Below are 13,089 nucleotides of genomic sequence, written 5' to 3'. Positions count from 1 at the left end.
ATTTGGTCTTTTTTTGTTTTTGTTTTTTGTTTTAATTGGATTTTGATGGATATGTTGATTGGATGTTTTTTATTGGAAAATCAATAAAAATGATTAAAAAAAAAAGAGGAGAGAGAGAATGTGCTGCTGTTGCCAGAGAAACTGGTTAGATACTTCTCATCTTGATCCAATCAGACACAGTTGCAGCCAAATGAGGCTGAAGGTGTGTCTGTGGATGCACAGCCAAACACTGATGTCACTAATTCACAACATGTTGCTTTTTTTCCATCCGAATATTTAACTTCATCCACATTCCACCACACTTAGCCACACACAGCAACGTGCCACTAGAGTTGGACTGGGTACAAAGTCTGGGTGTTCAGGGCTAAATAGGCAATGTAACCTCCTGCACAGCACAGCAAGCAAGGCGAGAATATTAGAAGTGCATCTCCACTGTTCGAAGGGATGGTTTCACTATCCGTTAGTGATGTAGCCTAATTTCATTGGCTGCAGTCATGGAATCATAGAATTGTTGAGTTGGAAGGGACCCTAAGAGGTTCTCTGTGTAATCCCTATCTGGTTGGGATCATTCAGTGAAGAAGAATCACTGCAGATGGATCTGAAGCAATAATATTATTGGGGCTAGGAAAACCTGAAAGGCTACTGTGATGAGTGTGGGGTTTTTTGGAAGGTTTTTCAAGCTGAAGCTTGAGTGTAAAAATTCCTCAGTAAGGCAAAGAAAAGGAAGAAGAGGAACTATAGCTGGGGAAGCAGGGTAGGGTAAGAAATGGTGAATGGCTTCATGAAATTTCACAGGCCTTGTCACCTCAATCTCTTCCAGTACAGTTTATTGCGGAACATTCCAACTATTCAAGATTCTACAATCAACTGTGTCTTGAGGTGTCTGAATGTGAATATTACACCTGTATCATATGAATTCATTTGTATTCCAGCGGCTGCCTTTGATTGATCTCCCTTGAATGTTATTATTTAAAGGGAAAGGGGATTTAGCAGACAAAGCCCAGTTACCAGAGAAGCATACAGACTTTGAACAATACTAATCAAATCCAGCTTTTGCCCTTTGATGTGTTAATATTTTTAAAAGAATCTGCCATACAACAGATGTTAGTTTAGTCCAGTTGAGATAAGTAATAGAATCTTAGCATAAATAAGAGATCATTCAGCTTCAATTTAGTCGGTATATTTGATTCTTCAAATTATGGCGAATGGTTTCTGCATGCTACGTCCAATGCAAGTATTTTGTATAAATCATCAAATGAATAAGATTTAAGACTGAAATCTTGTACACCCTTACCTGGCACTAAGTCCCATTGACAATGATAAGACTTATGTTGGAGTGGTGATGTAGAGATGATTGTGATGATTGTGCTGCATATCTTCTAACAGTATAATTGCAAAAATGTTCAAAGAGAAATAAAATGGTTAGAAAAAACAGAGTGGTGGGGGAGCACTTTTGTAGAAAGTGTGTGCATCTGCCCATAAGGGACTATACTATTTTTCTGAGCTTTAGCTAGGCTTATCCTTTTTAGAGTAAACCCACTGGAATCAATGGAATTTTAGTTAGCCCCATTGGTTTCAGTGGGCCTTTCCTTAAGGCTAGAGCCAATTATTTCTTTTGTCTGTGTGAGATGCAGCAAGCAATTGATTACTTTGCCAAAAACTACTTATGCAATAAAGTGCCAATGGGTGTGATAGGATGTCAGGCTTCAGGGAACTGGCTTCCTTCCTCCCCCTTTGGCAGTAGATAAGCAGAACAAAGATAAAAGAGTCTCTTACCAGTTAGAAACTTTTATTATCACAGCGAGAACAAAGAATCCATTCCTAGGAATGAAGGTTTTCTAAATTGAGGGTCCCACCCACTTCCTCCCTAGTCACCCACGTCACTACCGTGTCTTGTAACCTGATCTCGCAACCACTGTGCTTTCTCTGCTGCCACCTTATCTGTTCTTCTTCACTTTGGACTGAGCAGATGAACACTTTCAAGCGACACTGAGTCTGTTAACTCTCTCCCAGTTCTCCTCCTCCTAGCTGCTCCCCATCCAGTACTTCCCAGCTTCTGCCTTCTGAACTATGCCCCTCTGCAAACCACTGTTCCAAATCTATACTGTCCTGGGAAGATTCAGGATCCTGATCAGGAGCAGGGGGAGGCTTCCCTCCATTCCTCCTCAGTGCAGCCCTCCTCAGCACAGTCCCTGACATACAATCATTTTTTAAAGGAGTCAGACAGCAGATACCTTCCCTGGAAAAGGCGCTGAACTAGCACAAAACAGAACTTGTTAAATCCTCCAAGTGTCAGCAGTGATAACTCTATTGTGTTTATTAAGTTGGAAGGACAGCGTTCTAATCCATTGACATTAACTGGCAGCTATATTATTGCTCGCTAAATACCCATCATTTTGATGGACAGTTTGCTTGTGGAGAAACAGTTCGTATATTGCAAGGATTCCCGAGGGAAGGGGAAACAAGTATGCAGTGACTTTTGGCATAGCCTACACGATCCCATTATTACAGAGAAGGGTCGGTTTTGCCCTAAATTGTCCCCAAACTGCATCACTCTCCTTCCACCCACCACCCCTTAGCAACCAATAACTTAGATAGGGAAAATCAGAGAGGTGAAAAACCCTAAAGTCATGGTTAACCAGGCCTGTCTGCACAACCCAACCATTTGGATAACCTAGGCCTGTGATCTTAGACACAATCCAATGGATTGGAACCTGGAGAATTGACTTGGTGTATCTCCGTGTTTCTACACATATGATATTATGCACTCTATATACTGTATCTAGAGACATGTGGCCAGCTGTTTCTTGAGCATTGGAGTTTCTTGCACAGCTGTTGTAAGCCCTGAAACAAGCAGAAATGCATAGTTAGAAGCAGATATCTCAAGCAATCTTATTCCTTTCTCGTAGCTATAAAATAGTTTGCTTTTATTTGTTTCCAAATAGCCGCACAGTATTTTTTTTTTAAGGTAATGTTTTCCACTACTGAAGAGGCAGGATTGATCTAAATTGCAGTCCAAATGATGGAGGCCCCTTGGTGGCCCATATGTGGGGTGTTTCTTGAAAGGAAAGATATAAAAGCTATATGAAGAGTTCCTGTCTGCACGGTTTCCTGAAAAGCGACCCTTTAAAGCGCAAGCAAAGAAGCTTTTGAACACAAACCTGAACAGACTTCTCGGTTTAGTTTTACAGATGGAATTAAGTGGCAGCAGTGAAAAAACTTTTCACTTTGCAATAAAATTCACACGATCCAGCCAAAGTTAAGCACTTTTAAGTCCTATTAATTTCAGTGGGAGATTTAAGCACATGCATAAATCTCTCCTGTTGAAACCTGTGGGAGTTTAAAGTGCTTTGGCTAGGGGGAAAAATACATTTATTAATCTATTATAGGGATGAATGCCTAGGGCAATTTGCAGGAAACTACCTTTGTAACAAGGGATTATTTACTGAACCTTTAATTGCTGATCCTTGTGTTTTTTTCTACATTTAGATATGGACAGCTGAATGCAAAATACACCTTGTTGAACACATGAATTGATAGTTTCCTTGGTATACTACATGCTAGTGGGGGCTCTTACTGCTTCTACTCAGGTAGAAAGTGATGCAAATCTCAGAGTTTGGGACTTCCTTCATGAAATTTATGTGCCCACAAGCTGAGACACCCACAGACCCTTCCAAGTGTCCCTATTTTCCAGGGACAGTCCAGATTTACAGAAGCCTTCCCGGTTTCTGATTTGATCCTGAAATTTCCCACTTTTCCTTAGGATCTCCCTATTTTCATCAGAGAAATGTTGGAAGGTATGGAGTTATGCCACCCCTGAGGCAAGGAGATAAATACCGTATTTTTCGCCTGCATTTTTTCGCCTCCAAAAATGAATGAGAAATCTGGGTGCGTCCTATGGGGCAAATGCAGGCTTTCGCTGAAGCTTGGAGAGCGAGAGGGGTCGGTGCGCACTGACCCCTCTAGCTCTCCAGGCTTCAAGAAGACATCCGCAGCCTAGGCAGCCCTGCAGGAGTTCCCGCAGGGCTGTCTAGGCTGCGGATACCAGCCTGCCCCCCGGCACGCGGGGCGCCCTGAAGCAGAGCACCCCTCGCGCCGGGCAGACATCGGCCAGCCCCACAAGCTCGGGGGACAGCAGGGAGGCGCAGCGCGGCCATCCCGCTGTTCCCCGACCTGGTTTTGGGGGAGAAATAAAGGAAAACATTTTTTCCTTTATTTCCCCCCCAAAAAACTAGGTGCGTCCTAAGGGACGGAGCGTCCTATGGGACGAAAAATACGGTAACTATACAACCTTTAGAAGACATCTGAAGGCAGCCCTGTTTAGGGAAGTTTCTAAATGTTGAATATTTTACTATGTTTTTATATAGTGGAAGCTGCCCAGAGTGGCTGGGGCAACCCAGCCAGGTGGGCAGGGTATAAATAATAATAAAATTATGATGGTGATAATGATGATGATGGAATAGGTAGGACATCCCTATTTTCATTGGAGAAATGTTGGAAGGAACGCATCCATGTTTCAAGGGGTAGTAGTAGCTCAACCACAAAACATGATCCCTGGATTTTTCTTCAGTTCAGATTTTGATCTGAGCTAGAGAAGAATTCCTTATACTCATTGTGTCCCAAGCCCTCTCCATTCAGCTGATTCCCTCAGGCTCCTCTACCCTACCCTACTCTCCCACACCACTAACTGGACTACAGTGAAGACCACAGTATGGCTGTAGCAGCAAGTTGCACTGTGTGCAGGCTACTGGGAAAGGTGACAGAGAGCGGCCTCCCATCTCCATGGGGTGTAGCAATATGCCAGCCCAGCCAAAGTGGGCCCTGGAAAATGTGCTGCACCTAGACCACGGCTACACAGAGATGCAGACTACATCCCCAAAGGCTCCTTTTGGTTGGTCTGGTACTGTGCTACATATCACACAAAAGTCTCAAGAGCAGAGCAATAGGGAGGAAAGGCATGTTGGGAATACTGCCAGGGAGATATAGTCCATCATGGCCCCAAGCCGGCTGCCGGACGTCCATCGATCTCCCGTAGTCACGCAGATCCAGCAATTAACTACACGGAGCCTCAGAAATAGACTGCCACATTCCAGGGCTCGTGCACACTCTTTATCAGCAGAAAACACAGCCAGAAAGCTGCACCGCAGAAGAGCATATTTACAGACTTTATTTAGCGTTTAGCAGAACAAAGAAAAACATGACCGTTCTGAGTCAGTGTCTCCGACCGACTGCAAAATCGAAAGGAACAGCAAACATAAACATCCTGTGAATAGGACATGCGCAGACTCTGTGACTCACAAAGCCTGCTCCCTTTAAGGTGGAACGGAAATATCCTAACAAGGCATCCCTCCCGTCAGGCTCCCTACAGCTTAATGTGGTACATTCTGGTGGTTCCCTCGCTGCAAGATGCCAAGTTACAGGGAACCAGGCAGAGGGCCTTCTCAGTAGTGGCACCCGCCCTGTGGAACGCCCTCCCACCAGATGTCAAAGAGAACAACAACTACCAGACTTTTAGAAGACATCTGAAGGCACCCTGTTTAGGGAAGCTTTTAATGTTTAATAGACTATTGTATTTTAATATTTTGTTGGAAGCCGCCCAGAGTGGCTGGGGAAACACAGGCAGATGGATGGGAAATAAATACTGCCACCTGAAAACTGCGGCCTGATAAGTGGGTGGGGGTGATTTTGAGGTACCAGCGGAAGATAAGTTTGAGTGACTAGGAGGTTGAGAGTGGACCCTATCTGGGAGGAGATAACTCAGTTTCTTTCCAAGCCAATCTGAAGTGAACCGAGCCAAAGGTGGCTCACCCATCACTAGTTCAAAGTTAATAAGAGGCACAGTCGGGCACAGTTATGTGTAAGGAACAAATCCCATAGATTTTAGTAAAATTCAGTAGAGAACAACACTGGAGTATGAGTCTTTGGCCTTTAGCTTTTTCATCAAATAAGTATCTTAACACTTAAGGGCTCTTTATATATGTAAAAACCATGAGCAGTATCCAGTGAAGTGGTTCCGCTGGCACAAAGATTTCTGTCTACCCAACAGAACTTTCCTCCCTCTCCTCTCCTCACGCCCCATTCCTCCCCCAAATCTGCTCTGGAGTTCTTGTGCTGACAGAACAACTTTGATGGATCCTGCCCTCTGGCACCATCTGTGTAGTAGACAAAGAGAGAATTTTAATTCCCAATATGTTTCAGGCATCAGCCTGTCACAATAGACCAGTTGCTTTATGTAAGACAGATGAATCCACTTGCCCATTCAGTAGAGTTCAATACTCTCTTGCATGTATGTTTTGAAACTTTTATTAAGCAGTGAAGCTATTGTCACATTATCAGACTAGGCCAAGGAAGACTTTTTAAAAAATCATACATTTGGTACTTTCTCCACTCCTAATATTTTTTCCACAGCTGCTGCATCTCTTGTTGCTTTCCTTCCATTACTAGTTTTATAGTTCCTATGTGAATGTACAGCTAATGCTTTTTCCTTTATCCTTTCTGAATTACTAACTTCCACTCTATATTTTGTCTGTTTTGTCATTATTTTATTGTACATTAATTGACACTTCATTGACCATTATCAAGAAATCCTCTTAAGAAGCTAAACCTACTACAGTGACTTCATAAAACACACTTGCACAAACACCATCTTCTATAGTATACAGCGGTGCCCCGCAAGACGAATGCCTCGCAAGACGGAAAACCCGCTAGACAAAAGGGTTTTCCGTTTTGGAGGTGCTTCGCAAAACGAATTTCCTATGGGCTTGCTTCGCAAGACGAAAATGTTTTGCGAGTTCCTGCGGGGTTCCCCCCCTTTTTCCCAAGCCACTAAGCCACTTATCAGCTGATCCTAAGCCGCTTAACAGCTGATCCGCTAAGCCGCTAATAGCGCTAATCCGCTAATCCGCTAATGGGCTTGCTTCGCAAGACGAAAAAACCGCAAGACGAAGAGACTCGCGGAACGGATTCTTTTCGTCTTGCGAGGCACCACTGTATATTGTCTGCGTCCTGTTCTGTGTTATTCTATACAAGCCCAACTTAAAATGAACATTTTGCAAACAACAAAATATTCCCCATATTCCTTGCAAGCAATACTGGTGCCCATTTGATCAAAGACAGCATTGGTTTTATTTCAGAGCATTTGCATGCTGTCGTTATACATCTGAGGGATTCAGCAGATCACAATTAAAGCATTTATATCTTTACATTTCAAACAATACATTTATAACAAGCCGCTGTATGAATTACTAATGAGCAGCCATCTGCCTTTTTATATTGGCTCTGTAAGCATTATCCTTCTAACGCAAATCCTGTTGATTTCAAATGGTGGGAGTTCAGCATTGGCTTAATTGAAACTGATGGTGCTTTAAAGCAGTGCTATTTTTCTAGAAAAAGAGGTGCGGGAACTCACCATGAACGCCTCCCTTGCTCTCTTATAATGCCAATGGTGAGAGGTGCAGGAACTGATTTCTGGCGAGTTCCTGCTGAAAAAAAGGACTTGCTTAAAAGTGCTTAACTGTGGCTGGATTGCACCCTTAATTTTTGATTACTAATCACTGAGTAGACCAGGCATGTTGCCTTGCTACAAAAGTAAAGAACAGAACAACATTCTTACCTTAACACTGTTGCCTTCAGTGACTATTGTTTGGAAACCGCAGACCTCGGAAACAGAGGTAAAATGGAAGTAAAGTGTCTGGTGAGGAATAGCTCATATTGGGGAAATGGAAACCGCTGAGGGAGGACATCCTAATATATTGACACTGGATCTGTTTTCATGTTGGTACTTCAGATAAAGAAATTAAATGATTAGCTCTGCCTTACAGTATATGTGAACTTTAAAAAAAAAAAGAAAGATGAGCCTTTTGAGACAATAGAAAATACGTTGTGTCTCGTTCAAACACCTGCCACCATTTATCAAGTTCTGTTTACAGTGTAAAGACTTTAATGTGGCGCTTATCACTGGGGTCCTTTGATACTTAATCCTTCCAGAACTGGCTCTTTGAAATGCCTTTATAATGATAAGGTTTGCAAAAGTGGCAGGTTCTCTGTTGCCTCATGCTCAAGGGCTTGGATAAGAGAAAAGAATACCTTGCAGGAAATATCAAATATCTTTTGCATGGGTCTTTTCCCCTCATTAGAATACCCTCAAAGTGTAACAGAATACAAAGCCTTTAGTGTTCGAAAGTTTAGCATAAGAAAACGAATACACTGACATCCCTAGTCCTAACTGTATTTACAACGAAGTAAATCCTACCTTTCAGTAAAACTATAGGCAAGTTCCACCATACAATCTATATGTAAGTTCCATAGAAATATATGAGGCACACTGCTAGATACAGTGATGTAAAATCCAAGTCTCAGTTAGTAGCCTTAGAAATGTTTCCATTTGCTGAAAATAAGAACTGTATTAATTTTTGCTTTGGGGGAAGTAAGGCTGCTGAAGGTAAATCTTAAACACAACTACAAATGAGCAGGCAAAGCATTACCTGCCGACTTATTTTAGCTGCCCTGAGTATTTGGGTCTAGCTGCTATTTTAAGTTCCCATTATGGCCCACCATGTAGTAGTGTCACTCTGCCAATGTGGGAAATTTAAATGTCTGCCAAGCCCAGGGCAGATCAGGGCAACAGAAAACAGAAAGATAATTGTTAGTGATAGGGTGCTCTGGTACTGACCAGCTCTGGTATTAATCCCACCTGACTTTCCAGTAAGATCTCCTCCACCACTATAAGACTGGTGACAACCAGAGTAACGAATCATACAGAGATGGATGGTCACACAGAGGATCAACATGCTATTAAGCACGTAAGCAAAATGGAATGTTTGGGTGCCAGGCCATGGGAACAAAGAACAGGACGTGGTCACTGTCAACATCAGTGGTAGTGCCACGTCAGGACTTGAGGGTAGAATCCGAGGAGGACCCACTTAGCAGAGTGAGCAAGGGGACCACCAAACGCAGCAGGGCTGACTTCAAAGTAAGCAAAGCAACACAGAGAGATGCTCTGTAAGACTGTTAAGTCTGGACTCCAAAATTATGTAACTGCATCACTGGCCAACATGTCCTGTTTGAGAACTTCAAGACTCATGTGGCTGACCACACAGTAGAACCCTATGAATGTTTGTTCACGTATAAGTGCCACTATCTTCAATAGGGCCCTCTCCCTTAAGTGGGTATATGATTGTGGCTCAAATGGACCTGATTCAGCGTAGCAGCATTTCTTTGCCATGCAATATTTGCACCAGTAATTGGCCATGCTATGAAAATGTCGTTCTAAAGTCAAACAGCTGAGAACGTTTGATTCTTCTTTCTTTTACAGTGCTCTGTATCCTGTGGGAAGGGTGTAAAGGATCGCGACATATATTGCGTTAACAACTTCCAAATTAAACTAGGTGATAATATGTGCCAGCATTTAAAGAAGCCTCGAACCCACAAAGTTTGCAGAGCTGCCCGATGTCCTGGATGGAAGGCCAACAGGTGGAATGAGGTATTTTTTAGTCTTGCAGTCAAGTCACGATGCAGTTCTGCAGCAGAGAGAAGGCCATACCTTCTGCAATGAAATATAGTACCTAACTTTTTTGTACTGTGGTGCACCCAGTAGAGTTTGGCTTGTATGGTCCAATCTACCGTCTAATGACAATTGTTATTTATTTATTTATTTACTTACTTACTTACTTACTTATTTGTTTAATCAGTTTATGGACCAATTAATATATTAAAAAGCTCTTAGAGTTTTACAACAGCAGCATAAAATAGAATACAAATTAACTGAAAATACAAACTGTCAATGAAACTCAAGGAACAAAATACAAAAAAACCCAAGCAGTGCAATCTAAAAAATAACACTTGGGAAATGTCGGGGGCGGGGGACAAATACATTCTTAATAAGAATTTAAGACACTTCCAAGTTGGGGTACCAATCCAGTTTTGCTACAGCATTTAATTTTCTTAGACCATTATTTGGACACAATAGTCACATGGAAATAAGCCCCAGGATTTGACTGGATTTTAACTCTCCCACTGAAATCAGTGAGATTTTTAAGTGCTTTGCCTTCACTAGGCAGTATTCTCTTGTATTGTGTGGTGCCGGTTATTCAGAAATATTTCACAAAAGTGGCAAATCTGTGATACTAGGGGAGCCACAGGTTGATTCTGAACACATTGGACCACCGTTGCTATAATTCAGAAATGCACAATTTGCACACCACTGGGCTGAACACAGTGAGCCAACAATAGACAGTAACTTACCAGCTGCTCAATAAGGCCTCTTGAATTTGGGGGTCTGCCTGGGCTGGCATGGGTTGTCAGACACCAAGCAGGCCACAATATTTGGCTCAAGAGCTGTCACCAGTTTGAGACGCCATAAGCTGCGCAAGCCTGCTACAATCATCCCCTTCCATCTATCTCATTTTAGTCTCTCTTAACATGTGGCGAAAGCATAACAGGACCTTAGGAAGCTACATTATACTGAATCATCACCAGGATAGTCTCAGGTCTCTCTCAGTCCTACCTTGGAGATGCCAGAGATACAAACTGGGGCCTTCTGCATGGGAAGAAGATGTTCTACTATTGATCTACAGCCCTTCCTTTATGATTAGGACAATGCGGTCATTTATTGTTGTTTAGTCGTTTAGTCGTGTCCGACTCTTTGTGACCCCATGGACCAGAGCACGCCAGGCACTTCTGTCTTCCACTGCCTCCTGCAGTTTGATCAAACTCATGTTGGTAGCTTCGAGAACACTATCCAACCATCTCGTCCTCTGTCGTCCCCTTCTCCTTGTGCCCTCCATCTTTCCCAACGTCAGGGTCTTTTCCAGGGAGTCTTCTCTTCTCATGAGGTGGCCAAAGTATTGGAGCCTCAGCTTCAGGATCTGTCCTTCCAGTGAGCACTCAGGGCTGATTTCCTAAGAATGGATAGGTTTGATCTTCTTGCAGTCCATGGGACTCTCAAGAGTCTCCTCCAGCACCATAATTCAAAAGCATCAGTTCTTTGGCGATCAGCCATCTGCAGTGATCATGGAGCCCAAGAAAGTAAAATCTCTCACTGCCTCCATTTCTTCCCCTTCTGTCTGCCAGGAGGTGATGGGACCAGTGGCCATATATGCGGTCATATATGTGTCCTAAATTATTACACATCATTTTTCATTGTGCCGCATTGTGTCAATGCAGTTCTGAAGTTAATTAACATTCTGGGGAGGGATGTGCCTTGTGTCAGCGAATGCAATTGATGGAGATGACTACAAAGCAAAACACGTATAGAGGATCTGCTCTCCTTTCATGCTTACATACAGATCACCATAAAGTTAATAGTTACAGTACAAATGAGTCTGGAGAATAGAAACTCCAGCTCCCCATCTGCGATTTTCAAATAAAGTTAATGGAAACAAGTTGTGGTATGTGCTTTTTTCACTCACGTACAAGAAGGCTATATATTCTGCCTTTTCAAGAGGCACACATTTTAGGAAATGTGCCATGGAGAATTAACATTTAAAGGCTGCAGAGGAGAGTATGACTTTAAAAATAATGAAACAAATATGCAATGAAAGGGTGGAGGCAATAATGGCTAAATATGATTCAGTCATTTTTGAAGTCTGGAAAACATTGGCAATGGTAAGATGAAGCTGCTTGAAAGCATGTGGCCTTTGATTTCTGTGTGAGAGAAAAGACAAGTGACATCAGCATGTGAATAAATTCCCTCTTTACCAGTTACATGAATGCCATGTACGAGGGGTAGGAAATAAAGAGTACATTTGCTCAGTTGCTTTTCCACCCTCCTTATAAGCCTGCACAGCTCGTGACTGACAATACATGCTAACAACCATATATTGTGGTTTTCCAATGCCGGAACTCTCCAGTTTTGCCTGCACAACAAGGGATGGGAGATAATTTTGATGCGTTTAAAGGTGAGCTTAATCCACATTTCCCAAAACGATCTGCAAACTGAGGTTCAGCCATTCTTCACAATTCACACTTCCCTGAATTTTGCAATGCAGTTTTTCAGCCAAGTAATGCATACAAAGATGCACAAACCAGGGCAAAATGTGCATATAGGTGCATATATTTTACTGAAAATAACATAAAATGCATTATACTAGGGAAAGCTGCTTTGCAAAAAAATAATAATGTAGATATTGGGCAAAATTGCACACGAAAAGGTGGATTCTAGGAAAAACCATGAACTGATGTGGAAATCTAAACTTAAAATCAGAAAAATGGGAAACTGAGAGAAAATGACGTTGATATATTTCCCCATATATGGCTTGTGGGTGCAATAGCTCACAACTGACAATTGTCTTCCACTAACAGAGCAAGATTTCCTGTGCTGTTTTACAGCAAAGATCTATACTTGCCTACTCATAAGTGTCATTCTGAGTTGAACAGGACTTACTCCGAGGTAAGTAGGTAGGCTGCAGTCTTGTCTCCAATGTACCTGGGTGTAAGCCCCATTGATTTATTTTAGAGTACGTATACCCTAGCAGAGTTAGTGACTATTAAAAAGTATGGATGTTGTATTCCTAACAATACATGGGTTAAGCAGCCTTGAGCTCATCAGGGCTTTCCTCTGTGCAGATATGGTTTGGATTGGCCTGTTATGTCTCATTCACCCATTTCCCCGGTTTTTCTATGTCTGTGTGTGCACATTTATTTATTTCAGTGTTCCGCGACCTGTGGAGAAGGAGTTCAGCACCGGGATGTTTACTGTAGGTTGAGAGGCAGCGGTAGAGTTGATGAAGTGCTGTGTAATTATCTGATGCAACCACCTAGTAAGAGGCCTTGTTGGCTGCCTGCCTGTGTACAGTATCACTGGCTGACTGACGAATGGCAAGATGTAAGTATGGCCGAGAAATAAGCTTCTTGCTTGAGATTATTTAAACCAGTTACAGATGTCTGCAGGTTTGGCTGCAGTTACCCTACTTGGGACGCGGGTGGCGCTGTGGGTAAAAGCCTCAGCGCCTAGGGCTTGCTGATCGAAAGGTCGGCGGTTCGAATCCCCGCGGCGGGGTGCGCTCCCGCTGCTCGGTCCCAGCGCCTGCCAACCTAGCAGTTCGAAAGCACCCCCGGGTGCAAGTAGATAAATAGGTACCGCTTACCAGC

General features: G+C 42.8%; 1 protein-coding gene across 4 annotated transcripts in view; it reads left to right on the top strand.

The window, feature by feature from the left end:
- ADAMTS20 (ADAM metallopeptidase with thrombospondin type 1 motif 20) overlaps positions 1-13,089 on the top strand; it is an 87,472-nt gene that overhangs the window by 62,482 nt on the left and 11,901 nt on the right. For all 4 annotated transcript variants that reach the window (XM_082239412.1, XM_082239411.1, XM_082239413.1 and 1 more), the window contains 2 exons: positions 9,314-9,481; positions 12,650-12,823. In XM_082239412.1, the coding sequence (XP_082095538.1) occupies positions 9,314-9,481; positions 12,650-12,823 (342 nt within the window). The remainder of the gene's footprint in view (positions 1-9,313; positions 9,482-12,649; positions 12,824-13,089) is intronic.

The sequence above is a fragment of the Podarcis vaucheri genome, assembly GCF_965113315.1.
Source record: "Podarcis vaucheri genome assembly, chromosome: 10".
NCBI lineage: Eukaryota > Metazoa > Chordata > Lepidosauria > Squamata > Lacertidae > Podarcis > Podarcis vaucheri.
Note: the sequence above shows the minus strand (reverse complement) of the source record. Positions and strands in the feature narration are given on the sequence as shown.